The following is a 15,005-nucleotide window of genomic DNA, read 5'->3' as shown; positions in this document are numbered from 1 at the left end:
GTGGTCTGGTATTCCCATCTCTTGAAGAATTTTCCACAGTTTATTGTGATCCACACAAAGGCTTTGGCATAGTCAATAAAGCAGGAATAGATGTTTTTCTGGAACTCTCTTGCTTTTTCCATGATCCAGCAGAGAATGTTGGCAATTTGATCTCTGGTTCCTCTGCCTTTTCTAAAACCAGCTTGAACATTTGGAAGTTCACAGTTCACGTATTGCTGAAGCCTGGCTTGGAAAATTTTGAGCACTACTTTCCTGACAGTATTTTAAGTAGTTTTCTATTAACCATTAATTCTTTATAACATCTAGAAAGTAAGATGATTTAAAATGGTTTATAATGGCTGGGCTGTTGGTTATCAGTCTTTCGTGTTACACATTCATCCTTTGCAAATATTTATCAAGCTAATAAACATAAAATGCCATAGATCTCCTTTAATTCGTCAACTTGGATAAATTTCTGTCAAAATTCTAGAAGACTGAAAGGTGTCAGAGCCATTCACTAAATCGCACAGGTCAAATAGCAAGGAGTCCTGAGGTTACTTACAGACGTGGGTGATCTGGACGGGAATCTGTAGGGCTGTCATGGGGCTTGGAGAGATGGCACCATTGTCTTCCAAGCGGGCAACTCTGATCTGAACATGCTGTACACTGGAATTGGAATTACTGTTTGGAACTCCAGGTCCTGATTTATTCTCCAAAAGCGTTGGGTTGTTTTTTTGATTTTCATGTAACTGTTTAAGACCTTTTATCAAGACTGAAGGGAGATGGGTAGACAAAAAGAACATTGATTCTCCGACAGACCACCATCTAAGCAGCAAGGGAGGTGGGGGGTAAGGAGGGAAAGTATTTGGAATAAATAATTGTATATAGGATGACATCCTACCAAAATAATAATAAAAATATTTAAAAACCACAACCTGTCTGGAAATTTTTGGAAACGTTATCAAAACAGATTTTTAAAAAAATTCACAACCGAATATTGTTCTGCCATCAAAGCCACATTAATAGCCATTGTAAGGAACATGGAAATACAATATTTTCTATGTCTTAGGGCTTCTTGATAAAATTCTTATTTGGGAAGAAAACTAACTAGCTTATTTTTATTCAGTAATGAATCGTGTACCCACCCCCTGCCCTGACTCAAATGGCACTTGACTGCTTTAGCCACTGCAGGCTGTCATCTAACTTACAACCCCAGAGTGGCAGCTGAGCTTTTCCCAACAGCAGTATGCAAACAACCTGAGCTCCTGTAAAGCCAGCTCCTCTACTAATCATGATAATCTACATCAGTCATCCCAGGTGATGCTGGGTTCCTGTTACATTAGTATTCCTTCACTCTCCTGGTTATACTAACTTTTTAAAATGCAAAATAAATTTGTAACTGGGTATTTAGGGGAAAAAAATCACATTTTCATCAAGCCAAATTCCTCAGCATTTAATTTTCCTTTGCAAAAATGAAGCTGGAGCACTATATCAGTGAGAGTGAATTTGATTACCTAAATCGAAGACAGTACTACCTGGTTCAGTGTCTAAGTACAGAATAGACAGTGAAATGGAAAAGTAAGCTATACTTCACTTTTAAGCAAACCTAAGATCTCTGGATTTATACAATAAATGAAATTAGAAACTTACCAGCCTTTGTTCTACAAAATAAATCTCCATAGAATTTCTCTAAATAATGCAGTTAAGTAATTAGAAATTACTCAGTTCATAAAAGTTGATTTAAATGTAATTTCTTACATCTTTGTATGCAGTGAAAACACATGTGAAATTTATTTCCTCTTCACAGTTTATGTGAGAAGAATGTGTATAAATATGTGTAATTCCACCCTTGGTACTCTGAGAATTACAAATCATATTAACTCTGCTCAGGGAAAGTTTGTTACCCAAAGAAACAGGACAGAGGTTGAAGTAAAATCTACCATGATTCATCTCTCTTCAGCCGAGGCAAAGAACTTCTAACTGCTAATTCCTTGAGTACTTAAGATAAGGTAAGGACTTAAGGAGCAAATAATACATTACCAGGGAATGAAACATCCTTATGGTTTGCGATTTGCCTTTTGATGGTCCACCATTTACTTCGAAGCCACTGTGGTGAACGGACACTGCTCCATCCCTCAGCTAACAGATCCCAGTTTATGTCATTTTCATCAGCTACATCAAGCTCTGCTATCCTACAAAATAAGGTTACAAAATAAGCATCTGTTAGATGTTTGTTTCTCCACAAGGATCCTCCTCTGACTACAGGTGATGGCACCAGCAATAAAGGGAATGGCAGGGTGTGTCACTGAGCTGCTAGGTACGGGAAAGGATGGACTGCGGGTGTGCAGGCCTGCTTCCTGAGCTAAGAGCTAAGACGTAGCACAGTGATAGCCTTTCGTTAATGGTACTACCAATGTGCTGAACCATAACTATGGTCAGAACCAGAACTGTGAAGGAAAGGGAAGAGCTAAAGGTTAGAACAGAATAAGGACAGGTTTAGTTGTATAGTGTTCTATAATGTTTTGTAGTGTGTTATATAATGCTATTTTCTAGATCTGAGCTCTTCCACTTGTAAAATAAAATTACTTAGAAAAGAATGGGGCTTCTCTCATAGCTAAACTGGTAAAGAATCTGCCTGCAATGCAGGAGAACCCGGTTTAATTCCTGGGTCGGGAAGATCTGCTGGAGAAGGGATAGGCTACACATTCCAGGTGGCTTGGGTTTCCCTGATGGCTTAGGCTGAAGTAAAAAATCATCCTGCAATGTGGGAGACCTGTGTTTGATCCCTGGATTGGGAAGATCCCAAAGGGAACGGCTACCCACTCCAGTATTCTGGCCTGCAAAATTCTATGGGGTCACAAAGAGTTGGACACGACTGAGCAACTTTCACTTTCAGAAAAGAACTATTTATAAAGATGACTAGCTGGGGAAAAGCTATATTAAAAATAAAACTCAAAAGAAAATGATAAAAAGTTAAAACAGTGCTTGAGCAGCAACCCCAAACCCCACAATTAACACAAAATAGTACAGCTAAATTTGGGGTTTTAATGGTCTGTATGTTTTCTAGTTAACTGTCAGGATTTTGATTTTCAGTTGGGAGTAGCCACAAAAATTCTAGCTGGTATTTTTGGCCACTGAGTCTTAAACCAACTAATTTAAAACAATAAGCTTAGGATTATTACCTAAAAGCCATCTTTGGATATGTATGAAATGGAAGCGTCTAATTTGGTCCAATTTGAAGGTGGGAGATAACTAATGTGGGTTATCTTATTCGCACAGTAGCCAAAGATTGAAGGGCATGGAGACTGACAGCCCTCTTACCCTCAACATGGCCCCTCTCAGCCAGGACTGAGGCACGGGGCGGGGCACAGTGGGAAGCTGCACTGCCTCGGCCTGTGCCACACCTGATCTGTGGATACAGAGAGGACTTCAGTCTCCACGCCTTCAAATCTGGTACTGTGCACGAGCACTAAATCCACTAAAAGAGGAACAAACACAAACCAAAGAAGAGCTCGATATGAAATGGTTAGGATTTTAAACAGTGGCTCTCTGTGGAAAAGATGCTTTCCCGACATCAGGCATCTATGGAAACCAAAAGAGGAAAGTTAATCTAGACAGCCACAGCAGTTCTGCAGCTTTTGTCATGAGAAGATTTAGGACACAAACCTGAGGATGAGATTGATTTCATCTTCCTTGGTCCACTCAGTACCTCCGCTCTGCTTCCAGTTCAGGTAGTTGAGCCATTTAGAACGACACTGCTTTTCTGAGCGAGTACCCACTCGTTCTGCCACAGCTGCCCAAGACACACCCTGTGTGACTATGTCACCTGGCTCAGTGCTTGTCAATTCATGCACCACCTCTGCAAGTCTCTTTTCTTCTTCTTCTGTCCACTTCCCTGAAAGAAGGAGAGCATCCAGATGACCACTGCTACCTTTTTCTTATTTTGCAAATCAGACTCAGCACTGTATTTCAAAGGACTGATTGGAAGTATGCAGTAGTTGTCAGAATTATTTCTGAATGACATACGGAAAACCTATACGTAACTACTAATACAGTCACTAGCCCAGTAAGGTCCTTAGTGGGCTTCCAGGTGGCTCAGCGGTAAAGAGTCTGCCTGCAACACAGGAGATGCGGGGTTGATCCCTGGGTTGGAAAGATCCCCTAGAGTAGAAAATGGCAACCCACTCCAGTATTCTTGCCTGGGAAATCCCAGGGACAGAGGAGACTGGCAGGCTACAGTTCATGGGGTCACAAAGAGTTGGATACGGCTTGGCGACTACACAACAAAGGTTCTCAGTACTACAAATGGAAATATAGAATCCCAACAGAAAGCACCAACTGACTCTTTAAGGAAAGAAAAACTATCTAAAACATAGCTAGAAAGAATTATATTCTCTCAAGTTATACTGAGTCCTAATTGGGAAGTGTTCCATTGATGGCCTGATGGACACAGAAACTCATACTTTTTTCTTAGTCCCACCAAAGATTCCCTGCTGTGCAGAAGTGAAGTAGTAAGCTCAACAGAGACCTTTACTTACAGGAATGAATGAGGATGGACAAGTAGAACACCACCTGTAGCTTCCCATCCATTTCAATAAAAACAAAAACTTGATTTATACCATTTCCTTTCCCAACTCCAAGCTGCTGTGATAAAATAGAAGTCTGAGACTGGTATTCACACATATTATTTCTATTTCAGTTTTTTTGAATCCATAAACCCACTAACAATATCACATGCTCTCTTTGGTCTTTTTCTTTTTAGAAAAAAAAACTTAAGCAGAAAAACAGGGCAAAAAAAAAAAAAGAGAGCAAACCTTTAAAAAATGTCTTCCACTCTGTTTCTATTTTCTTACTACTAGTAGCTGCAAATTTCAAAAAGGCTATGTGCTTGCCTTTCTGGGATTCATTCATTCAACTGCTAAGCACATTTCTGGATATCAGAGATTCAAGACAAAGTTCCTGCTCTCCTATTTTAGCATGGCAAAAAAGTAAGGGGAAACTCAGACTGTTGTCTCATGGTGTGGTCAAAAGACAAAATTCCTGATCCAAAACAATAAATAGCAATAAGGAAAGGTAACAGGCAGAGCATTCCTTCAGGCTGGCAATCAGGGAATGCCATAATGTTTTTCCATTATGCTCATAAAAAGGCTTCTATGCTCAACGTCTTACATGAACCTCTGGGGTCCCACTGTAAACCTAAAGCTCCCATTTCTGCTTCATTCACTACACAATAAGAGCTGGTGAAATTTATGTTTTCACTGCCTTAGAGGTAATAGTGCTGGTGGAGTGGTTAAGCAGGAAACATTCCTGATTCCACTTTAGGGGGCGAGGTCAAAAATATATTCCCTGGAAGCTCAAGCCTAGCTTGAGAACTAATTGAACTTATTTCTAATTGAAAGACTGAGCACAGGCTGCGGATCCTTCAGATAATCTGAGGGCTAAAAAGGGAACTATGAGATCATTTATTCTACCCTCATCATTTTACAGAGGAAACAGGTTCAGAGAGGTAAGTGAGAGTTGGTAGTAGAGCCTAAATACTACTGTTGGTCACAAAGGTTAAGTTTAACAGTATCATCAATCAGTAATTTGTATACATGAACTGGGTATCTGTGGTCTGGCCTGGGGACTGAAACACCAATCACAATTTTTTTCTATGGAAAAAGTTCTTCAAGTTTGAAATAGGCAAAATATGTACAGCCTTCAGAACACAGCTTCTTCCTAAGTTGGGACATGCTTGAACTAAAGGTTTTCATAAATATGAGTTGATAAGCTGTTGCCAACATCAGTTCAAGAGTCAGATGGACTTAAAATTACTTCCTGCACATATGCTTTAAAAGTACCTGTATAGGACAAAAATACTTTCCTACCTGCAGCAGTTTTGAATTGCTACAAAATGGAAACATGCGAGACCTAAATAAAACCTTGGAAGCTGAGATGTGTCCCTATGAAAATATCACCTTACTACACAAAGCTCAAAAATAAAGGATTAGTTGGGTCTAGTTGAAAAGAAAGGGCACTACAAGAAAAAATCTAAACTTTAATGAGTAGTAAAGCTCTTTCCACAACAGAAGAGAAGGAAGTATGTGAAGGGGCAGGAGGGCTGAATGGTGACAAGGAACAGCGGCGATCACAGTACCTGTGTTGCAAGTGTCCTTCATCAGTCGGCACCGATCTTTGACGGAAGAGGCACTCCTTCCTAGCGCCGCCCCTATTGTTGCCCAGTCATTGCCATGCTTTATCCGGAGCCTAAAACAAGAGTCTGCCAATCAGCATTTGGTTCAACTGTTTTCTCCCTTTTAATTTCATCATTTATTCTTCATTCTTCTTCTTCCCATTTGACTGGTTTGGAAGTGGTGGGCAGCAATACTTTGAGAGCCAAAGTTTGAAAGTGTGGCCTTTTTTGGGGTCCACAGTTGTCTGTGGGTGAAAAAAAACAGGCAGCAATTGCCTTTTTCCTGGGTCAGAGAAGAAATAAGTAACTTGGATATGTGTTCAAAAAAGACCAAATTTCCCCTCAGGTTACTGACACAATATCCCAGGCAATCCCCAGATTTTTCCCTTTTGAGTACTCCTAACAAGCTCTTCTCAGACACCTAAAAAATTTCACAAGTTCTTATTATCACAAATTGGATCAGCCTTTTTTCTTTCCTTTCATGATCAACACAATCAGTTAACCCATACTTATGGTCCCCAAATTATGTGTCCTACAAAATAAGACTGTATAAAGTAGTCATTCCAGATAGTCGGTGAAAGATCTGCCAACTCTAAATCATTCTAAACTAAGCCATTAGCACAACCTTGGTGTTGGTCCTGGTTATGTAAGTTCCCCAGATTTAGTCTTCAGGTTACCAAGAATGGCCATCTAATCTCTTTTGTAACCCCTTAGTGGTCTAAGGACACAATCAGTGGTCTAAGGAGAACAAGAGAAGACTGAATTTATGGACATGGCTACTCTATGGATTTGACAAGGTCTTTATATGGTCAACTTTGCTTAATAGCAGGATTAAGTTATACCAGTCTACCAATAATCTCTTGACATTTTCAAAATAAAATTTTAGAAAACACAAAATATTTAAAAAAGAAAATTAAAACTCAACTATAAGAATTAATGGGAAAAAAAAAGTCAAACTTACTCCTTGAGCTTTTCAATTTCTTCAGGGGTATATCTAGAAATTTAAAGAAATTTTTAAAAGATCAATTAAAGAATGCTAAAAGCCTTAATATAAATCAGAATTTCACTTAGGGAGCCAAATGTTAATCACTTGGCATATTCATAATATTTTTAAAGTAATCAATTTCTAAGTAGATTAATACAAACTCATGCTTTTTTTTCCTTAAAAAAACCCACACAAATATTTTAAGCTATTAATAAAAGTTAGCACTGTAACAATTTTCTCTAGGAAAATTTAACATTTAAAACGTATTTTCTCCTATGCTGCCTAACACTTGTGTTATTTCCAGTTAGATTCAGATACTCTAATACCATGGCTATTCTGAAAGATGACGATATGGTAAACTGGAGCTAAAAAGAAAATCTATGGTCAACTCTTACAAGTCACTGAAAAATTCAAGTTCTCTTTCTCTACCCACACATGGACAACTGATATATTCTTGCTCCAAAGTCAAGACTTTTTTTTAGTAGGAAGTACTCAACATAACCAATGCAATGTTCTTTTTAAAAGCAGTATCTAATACGCCACACTACTACCATCTAAAATTCCCAATGAGAAATTTAAAATATGTCAATAACACCATTATTATCATTGCACTGAAGATATGAAGGCTTCCTCTGGATATTATCTATGACAGAAATCCATGCATTATATCCAGAAATTTAGTTATTTTCTGTTCTGCTTTTATTAAAAAAAAAAAAGTCACTGACTGCCCTAGGAAATGTTATACTATAAACATGAATAGGAAAAACATTACCAATGAATTTGAGTTTTTTTTTACATCTCCTAAATCTTTAACTACTTTTATACTACTTTCTTTAATACTACTTTACTCAAAAGCAGATTTTGATGTCTTAATATTAACTGAGCTAAGTCTCAAATCAAACCTATATAAGGTATTTCAGATTCTAATTTCTACAAGAGAAATTACATTCTTATTGTAATGAGATTTCACCATATTTACAACATGTACTTGGAGAATAAAAATACTAACCCATCGCTCAATAGTAATTTGTAACTGTCTCCAATTAGGCTTTGATCATAATTTTAGTTAAAAAATGATAGTTCCTTAAATATTTCCCATCTAAGTTACATGAAAACATGCAGTATTACAAGTTTTCATACTTTCCCACATGGTTTCTGTCATCGTACATGCGAAGCACTCTTCTATAAACTGCAAACAAAGGCCGGTTCAGACCCCATGCTATAGTCCTGTAGAAATCTTTTCTTTCGTCTTTTGACATCTCAAAGATGATTTCTGTAGCATCTTTTATTCCGCGTGCCTAAGTGGGTACATTTCTTTGATTTAGGGATTTCTGATAGAATACATATGGATATACTATACTTTTTAAAAGATTTTTTAATATTAAAACCAATGGCATTCAGAAAAATAACACTGCTAATAAGTCAAATAAGAAATAATGATACTTAAATACTCCAAAAATAAGTTGTATATAATTCAATAAATTCCTGCAAACCACTTTTAAAATTATAAAAAATTATATCTAAATAAAGTAGAAAAGGAAGAAGTCTTAAGAACAAAATTAATATAATCAAAAATAGAAGAGATAAGCAATGCTAAAAACTGTTTCTTTGAAAAGATGCACAAGACTAAATAAAAGACAAAAAAAGATAAACTTAACAACAAACCTTAAAAAAAAGAGCCTAGAGATTGAACCTCATGAAAATTTTATGGCAATAAATCTGAAAACTTACATAAAATTTATAAATTTCTAGAAAAAGTCAACTTACCAACTGACTCAGGAAGAGAAAGAAAATCTAATAAGCACAGACCATGAAGAAAATTTAACCAGTTATTAATAATTTTCCCACAATGAAAACAGTAGGCCAAGATGACTTCACAAGTAAATCCTACTATACAATTAGGAGAAACATAATTCTGATTTTAAACTATCCTATATATAAAAAGGATAGTTTTTTATTAGACTCATTTTATTAGACTGGCATAATCTTAAAAGCAAAACCAGACAGGGAGAATTTCAGAAAAGATTTTTCAGGCCAAGTTCAATCATCAAAATATATCACCTGAATCCTCAAAATCTTTTAGCACACTGAACCCAGTAATATATAAAAAGGTTAATACTCAATGCAAAAAGTAAGCTTACTCTAGGAATGAGTTTGTATTAATGTCACAAAAAGTAGTAATTAATTACACAAGTAGACTTACAGGGAAAGAAGTAAAATCTCAACACGTATGGAAAGAGCAATCATAAAATCCAACATTCAAAAAGCATAAAGACTGTAATAATCGCAAATGGAGTATAACCCTTAAATATTATAAATCGCTATGTATACCTGAAACTTATATAATATTGTACACCAACTACACCCCACTTTTACAAAAAGCATAAAGATTAGAAAAGAATCATTTACAGATGTTATACATGTAGAAACCCAAAAATCCATGAAAAAATTATTTAAGAATACTTGCAAGAATGCTGGTTACAAAATTAACAAAGTCATTTGTATTTCTAGACAAAGCTGATAAAAATCTTTAAAACTGTACACTAATAATAGCATCAAAATTAGGACTAAATCTTAGTAAATTATGCAATTTCTTTATGAAGGAAACATAAAACTATTAAGTGAAATTAAAGAGGAACTAACTAAAACAAAGAGCTATAAAATGCTCTTCAGTAGGCAGGCAGAATATTAAAAAGATGTTACTTCCTTTCAAACTGATTCAGATTCAGTGTTGTATCTGACTCTTTGTGACCCCATGGACTGAATTCTCCAGGCCAGAATATTGGAGTGCATAGTAGCCTTTCTCTTCTAAAAGGGATCTTCCCAACTCAGGGATCGAACCCAGGTCTCCTGTACTGCAAGCAGATTCTCTACCAGCTGAAGAGCCTATCCCTTCTCCAGTGGATCTTCCCGACCCAGGAATCAAACTGGGGTCTCCTGCATTGCCGGTGGATTCTTTACCAACTGAGCTATCAGGGAAGCCCAACTAATAGAGAGAGCTATAAAATGTTCTTCAATATGAAGTCAGAATATTAAAAAAAAGTGTTAATTCCTATTAAACTGATTCAGATTCAATGTAATCCCAATAAAAATTACAACAGTTTTTCATTCTTTGCAAGCTGAATCTAAATTTATAATGGGAGAACAAATGGCCAAGAACAGCCAAGACACTGATGAAGAGACCTGCCTCATCAGATAGATACTAAGGCTTCTGAGACAGTGCTGTACTGGTCTAGGTATCAAACAGAACCTAGGAACAAATTAGAAAAGCTAGAAACACATCTTTGTAAGTTTGAGTTAAGACAGAATGGGTACTGTAGACTGGAAAAGGACAGACATTCCCTAATAATGCTGGAACAAGTGTCATCTATACACAAAGAAAGCAAAAACAACCACAACGCAGTAACACTGAAACGCTATCTCATAACCACAGTAAAAAAAACAACATGAAAGGCAAAACTATATGAGAATATCTTTATGCCCCTGAAACAGAGGAGGATTTCTTAAAAAAGCACACAAAAACACAAAAGTAAAAAGATAATTTTGACACTGAAATGAATATTTTTTCATCAAATGATACCTAGAGAGAATGAAAAGACAGGCCACTAACTTGGGACAAGATATCTGTAACACAACCAAAAGAACATTAGTATCCAGCATATGATAAGACATCAAGAAAATTATAAAGATGAACAACCCCATAGAAAAAACTGATAAAAGACACAAATAGGAATTTCAGAGGAAACACAAATGGCCAACAAGCATATAACAATACATAATCAGATAAACACAATTTAAACCCATAATAAATACCTTTTACACCCACCCTATTAAACAAATCAACAGAAAAAAACTAAAAAGAACCCAAATGACCATTAACTGTGGAATGGATAACTTATATATTCACATGATGAAACACAGGTTTCAATTAAAAAAAAACCCAATAGGGGACGAATCTCAAAAATCACAATACTGAACAAAAGAAGCCAGTTACAGAATACCCAGAGAATAAACCTACTGATGTAAATTTTAAAACAGGTAAAATAACACTGAAATGCATTATGTATACTCTTTTGACTGTATTAAACTTTACAGTAAAAAGTTTCTAAATTTTAGAATCTTTTTCAAAATTCTTTTATTCAATTTCAAGTCTGGAAACAAGTAAACCTAAATATTTACAAGTACCTAGATGTAAGGCACTGTGATGCAGGATGATAATACAGAGAGATGAAAAGACTTTTCTTTTTCTCAGTTCCTTGTGACAGTATCTTATCTTTTTACCCAAAATATAGATATATGACATCTAATTAATTGCTTTAAAAACAGCTCCATAATGTTCTTGCAAGAGCACCACATAAAAATCATAGTCAAAAATCAAAATCAAACAAATTATTTCTTCCCAAGATCAGTGTATCTTTTTTGGACATTTCTTACTTCTGAAAATTCTATCATCCTCCTCATAAAAATCCTCAATTAAAATAAAAAAAACTCTTAAATTATTCCATCTCCTCACTTGCTTTCTTAGCCAATATTCAGTCACCAGGCTTCCTCAGAAGACTACTTGCTTATCTGTCTTTTCTTTGCCAATTCTATTTCAACTACTGTAGTTTAAAGTTTTTACTACTCACAACCTGGTCAAATGAAATGGTCATCTAAAAGGTCTTAATCATAAAGCTGCCCTTTAACCATCAAGTTGGAAGAGTCCTTGGAAATCATCTACTCTGATTTCTTACATAAGAAATCAGCTTCTTAATTTCCCAAATTCAGTGGTTTTTTTTTTTTTTTTACCAACTGGTTACTAAACCTGTAGCATTTCCCCAATTTTAACTAAAGTGTGTGTGATCAGTGGACAACTTTTAATACACTTTTGGATATACTTCAATAGTCACTGAATTTCTGTTTCTCTTAAAACAATTAATTAGCTTGGTGGGAAGGATCTTCCTTTTTCTCTTTATAATTTATAAAGTATAGTTTGGAAGGAGTGTAGCTTAAAATTAAGCTTAAGAATGTGGATGTACTAGGCAGCAGTGTATTTAAAATAGTGAAAAATTACACATAAACTATCAAATAATAGGAGAATAATTAAACTTCAAAGCTCAAGTTCTAGCAGTCAATTGTCTTCGGTTCAGGTTAAAGGGGTTATGTTAATGTACTCTGGGTTTGAACTCTAAATCCTCAACACACATCATTAACTCATAATGTTCCCTCCAGCCCTCAGTTCAGTTCAGTCCCACAGTCGTGTCCGACTCTTTGCGACCCCATGGACTGCAGCACGCCAGACCTCCCTGTCTATCACCAACTCCTGGAGTTTGTACTCAAACTCATGTCCATTGAGTTGGTGATGCCATCCAGCCATCTCATCCTCTGTCGTCCCTTTCTCCTGCCCTCAATCCCTCCCAGCATCAGGGTCTTTTCCAATGAATCAGCTCTTCGAATCAGGTGGCCAAAGTATTGGAGTTTCACCTTCAACATCAGTCCTTCCAATGAATACTTAGGACTGATCTCCTTTAGGATGGACTGGTTGGATCTTCTTGCAGTCCAAGGGACTCTCAAAAGTCTTCTCTAACACCACAGTTGAAAAGTATCAATTCTTCAGCACTCAGCTTTCTTTTTAGTTCAACTCTCACATCCATACATGACTACTGGAAAAACCACAGCCTTGACTAAGATGGACCTTTGATGGCAAAATAATGTCTCTGCTTTTTAATATGCTGTCTAGGTTGGCCATAACTTTCCTTCCAAGGAGCAAGCGTCTTTTAATTTCATGGCTGCAGTCACCATCTGCAGTGATTCTGGAGCCCCCAAAATAAAGTCTGACACTGTTGCCCCATCTATTTGCCATGAAGTGATGGGACCAGATGCCATGATCTTGTTTTCTGAATGTTGAGCTTTAAGCCAACTTTTTCACTTTCCTCTTTCACTTTCATCACTTTTTCACTTTTCTTCACTTTCTGCTCTAAGGGTGGTGTCATCTGTATATCTGAGGTTATTGATATTTCTCCCGGCAGTCCTGATTCCAGCTTGTGCTTCCTCCAGCCCAGCATTTCTCATGATGTACTCTGCCCTACTCTACTCCTAAGTCTTACCCCTTTCTTTGAAACTCAGCTCAAATCCTTACTCTTGTAAATATTTTCTGTACCTGTCCTAACCCTGAGAATAAGCTTCTCCTTCTCTGTTCTCATGCATAATTCACAATATGTTATCCCTCACATGGTGCAAACAAAGCCTTGTATCATTCTTCACATGTTTTCAGAATTACCACATGGACTGTTGGCATTTGAAAGGCCAACACTATATATTAAGGCAATTTCTATCTCTAGTGCTTTAAAAGTTGTTTTCATCAGTCTTTTAATGAAGAGGATGACTAAGCCTGAATATGAAACAGGATATAAGCCTGAATATGAAAATGAACTAATATTTTTTAAGGGAAAGGACTAGTGCAATGTCATAAATTCAAAGAAAACGCATCTCTTAGGCTTTACACAGCATAAACTTAAACTCTAATTTATAGGCTGCTTGAAAAGATAGAGCTTTAAGATTCTGAGAGGCTATTAAAATGCTGTCTTAACTTTGGGGTGTTACCTAAAGCAATAAAGCTATTTTAAACTGAGAATTCAAAATGTATAAATATACTATAATACAACTGAAATTATTAAGATACAACATGTTAGCCAATTCTCCATTACATAATTACTGAAATGTGCTACTTCGGTATTTTTGCAACTGGCAATCAAAAAATTCGTGAAACAAAAAATATGCCATAAGATACCTTCAAATAGCGTTCAATATTGTTCATCAAAATATCAATTTCTTCCTTGGACCACATCCCCTGCTTCCATTTATGTCCTTTAAAAGAAAACAAGTAATGCTATTGATAATGTTATTCTTGAGAAGAAAAGAATATAGCTAATTTAATGTCTTATTCATCTGAAATCTGAAAAATCCCTATGTAAAGTTGCTTCTGTGACCCCTGGTTTTTAAGAAAGAATACAAATGACCCTAGTAAACAGGGGTAGTAAGTAAGAGAGTCATAAAAAATACTTTGTCTTAATTACATCTCTTACCCTTTCAGCAGGATAGGACTTACAGAAAGTGTGAAAGCCAAATCACACTCAAAACTTTCTGAAAAATTTCTGCAGTGAAAAATAAGTTTTATGGGGAAAAAAATACATATAAAAGATTCTAGGACAAGGTAAACATAACATTGGAGTACCGAGTGAGTAATTCACTCTTAATGAGTAGTTACTGTACCGAGGTTGAAAACAATCTATTTACTTATTTTTTGTTTCCTTTCCTTACTTCAGAGTGGCATATACACAACCCCCACTTTCTTGAAGTAGCTTCCTAGTAATCCTTACAAGTGCGGTAGCACTATAAACACTTACTTTAAACCTCTAAACAACTTATCAGGTCAAAGTTAGTAGTAGAACTTTGAAAAGGTTTGACTTCCTTCTTCCATAAGCAATAACTGTATTGACTTAAACGGTAACACTGTGCATTTGTTTATAACCTACTTCATATGGGACAAGTGATCAATTATTGTAAAATGAATATTGGTTCCCCAGTCCCATTCAGAGCCAAATTTAATTCAATTAGGTTCAAATTACTGTAACTATTCAACCATAATTATGAAGGCCCAAATTAGGATCCTTATGACTACAAGCTTTTTTTGACACTCACTTTTGCCACTGGCCACTGAAATTCAGTATATCTTACCTTTGTTAGTTAGAGAATCCTTATCTTCTTTAGTTGTAAACCATGCTTGGCTAACTGCTGAAACCTCCTCATTACCCAAGGGAGATATTTCATCTAGTTGCTCATTCTGTAGAATCTTCAAAAGGCAAAAAAAAAAAAAAAAAAAAAAAAAAA

The 15,005-nt window shown here is 36.1% G+C and overlaps 1 protein-coding gene across 5 annotated transcripts in view; it reads right to left on the bottom strand.

Moving 5' to 3' along the window:
- The window catches only part of DMTF1 (cyclin D binding myb-like transcription factor 1), a 49,409-nt gene that overhangs the window by 11,298 nt on the left and 23,106 nt on the right, over positions 1-15,005 (bottom strand). For 4 of the 5 annotated variants that reach the window (XM_010859127.1, XM_010859131.1, XM_010859128.1 and 1 more), the window contains 8 exons: positions 14,853-14,967; positions 13,906-13,982; positions 8,277-8,434; positions 7,113-7,145; positions 6,116-6,225; positions 3,646-3,874; positions 2,020-2,171; positions 542-751 (listed from right to left, as the gene is read on the bottom strand). In XM_010859127.1, the coding sequence (XP_010857429.1) occupies positions 542-751; positions 2,020-2,171; positions 3,646-3,874; positions 6,116-6,225; positions 7,113-7,145; positions 8,277-8,434; positions 13,906-13,982; positions 14,853-14,967 (1,084 nt within the window). The remainder of the gene's footprint in view (positions 1-541; positions 752-2,019; positions 2,172-3,645; positions 3,875-6,115; positions 6,226-7,112; positions 7,146-8,276; positions 8,435-13,905; positions 13,983-14,852; positions 14,968-15,005) is intronic. The other variant, XM_010859130.1, reaches the window with a different exon arrangement.

The sequence above is a fragment of the Bison bison genome, unplaced genomic scaffold (assembly GCF_000754665.1).
Source record: "Bison bison bison isolate TAMUID 2011002044 unplaced genomic scaffold, Bison_UMD1.0 scf7180017864454, whole genome shotgun sequence".
Taxonomy (NCBI): Eukaryota; Metazoa; Chordata; class Mammalia; order Artiodactyla; family Bovidae; genus Bison; species Bison bison.
This window is presented reverse-complemented; position numbering and strand designations above follow the sequence as displayed.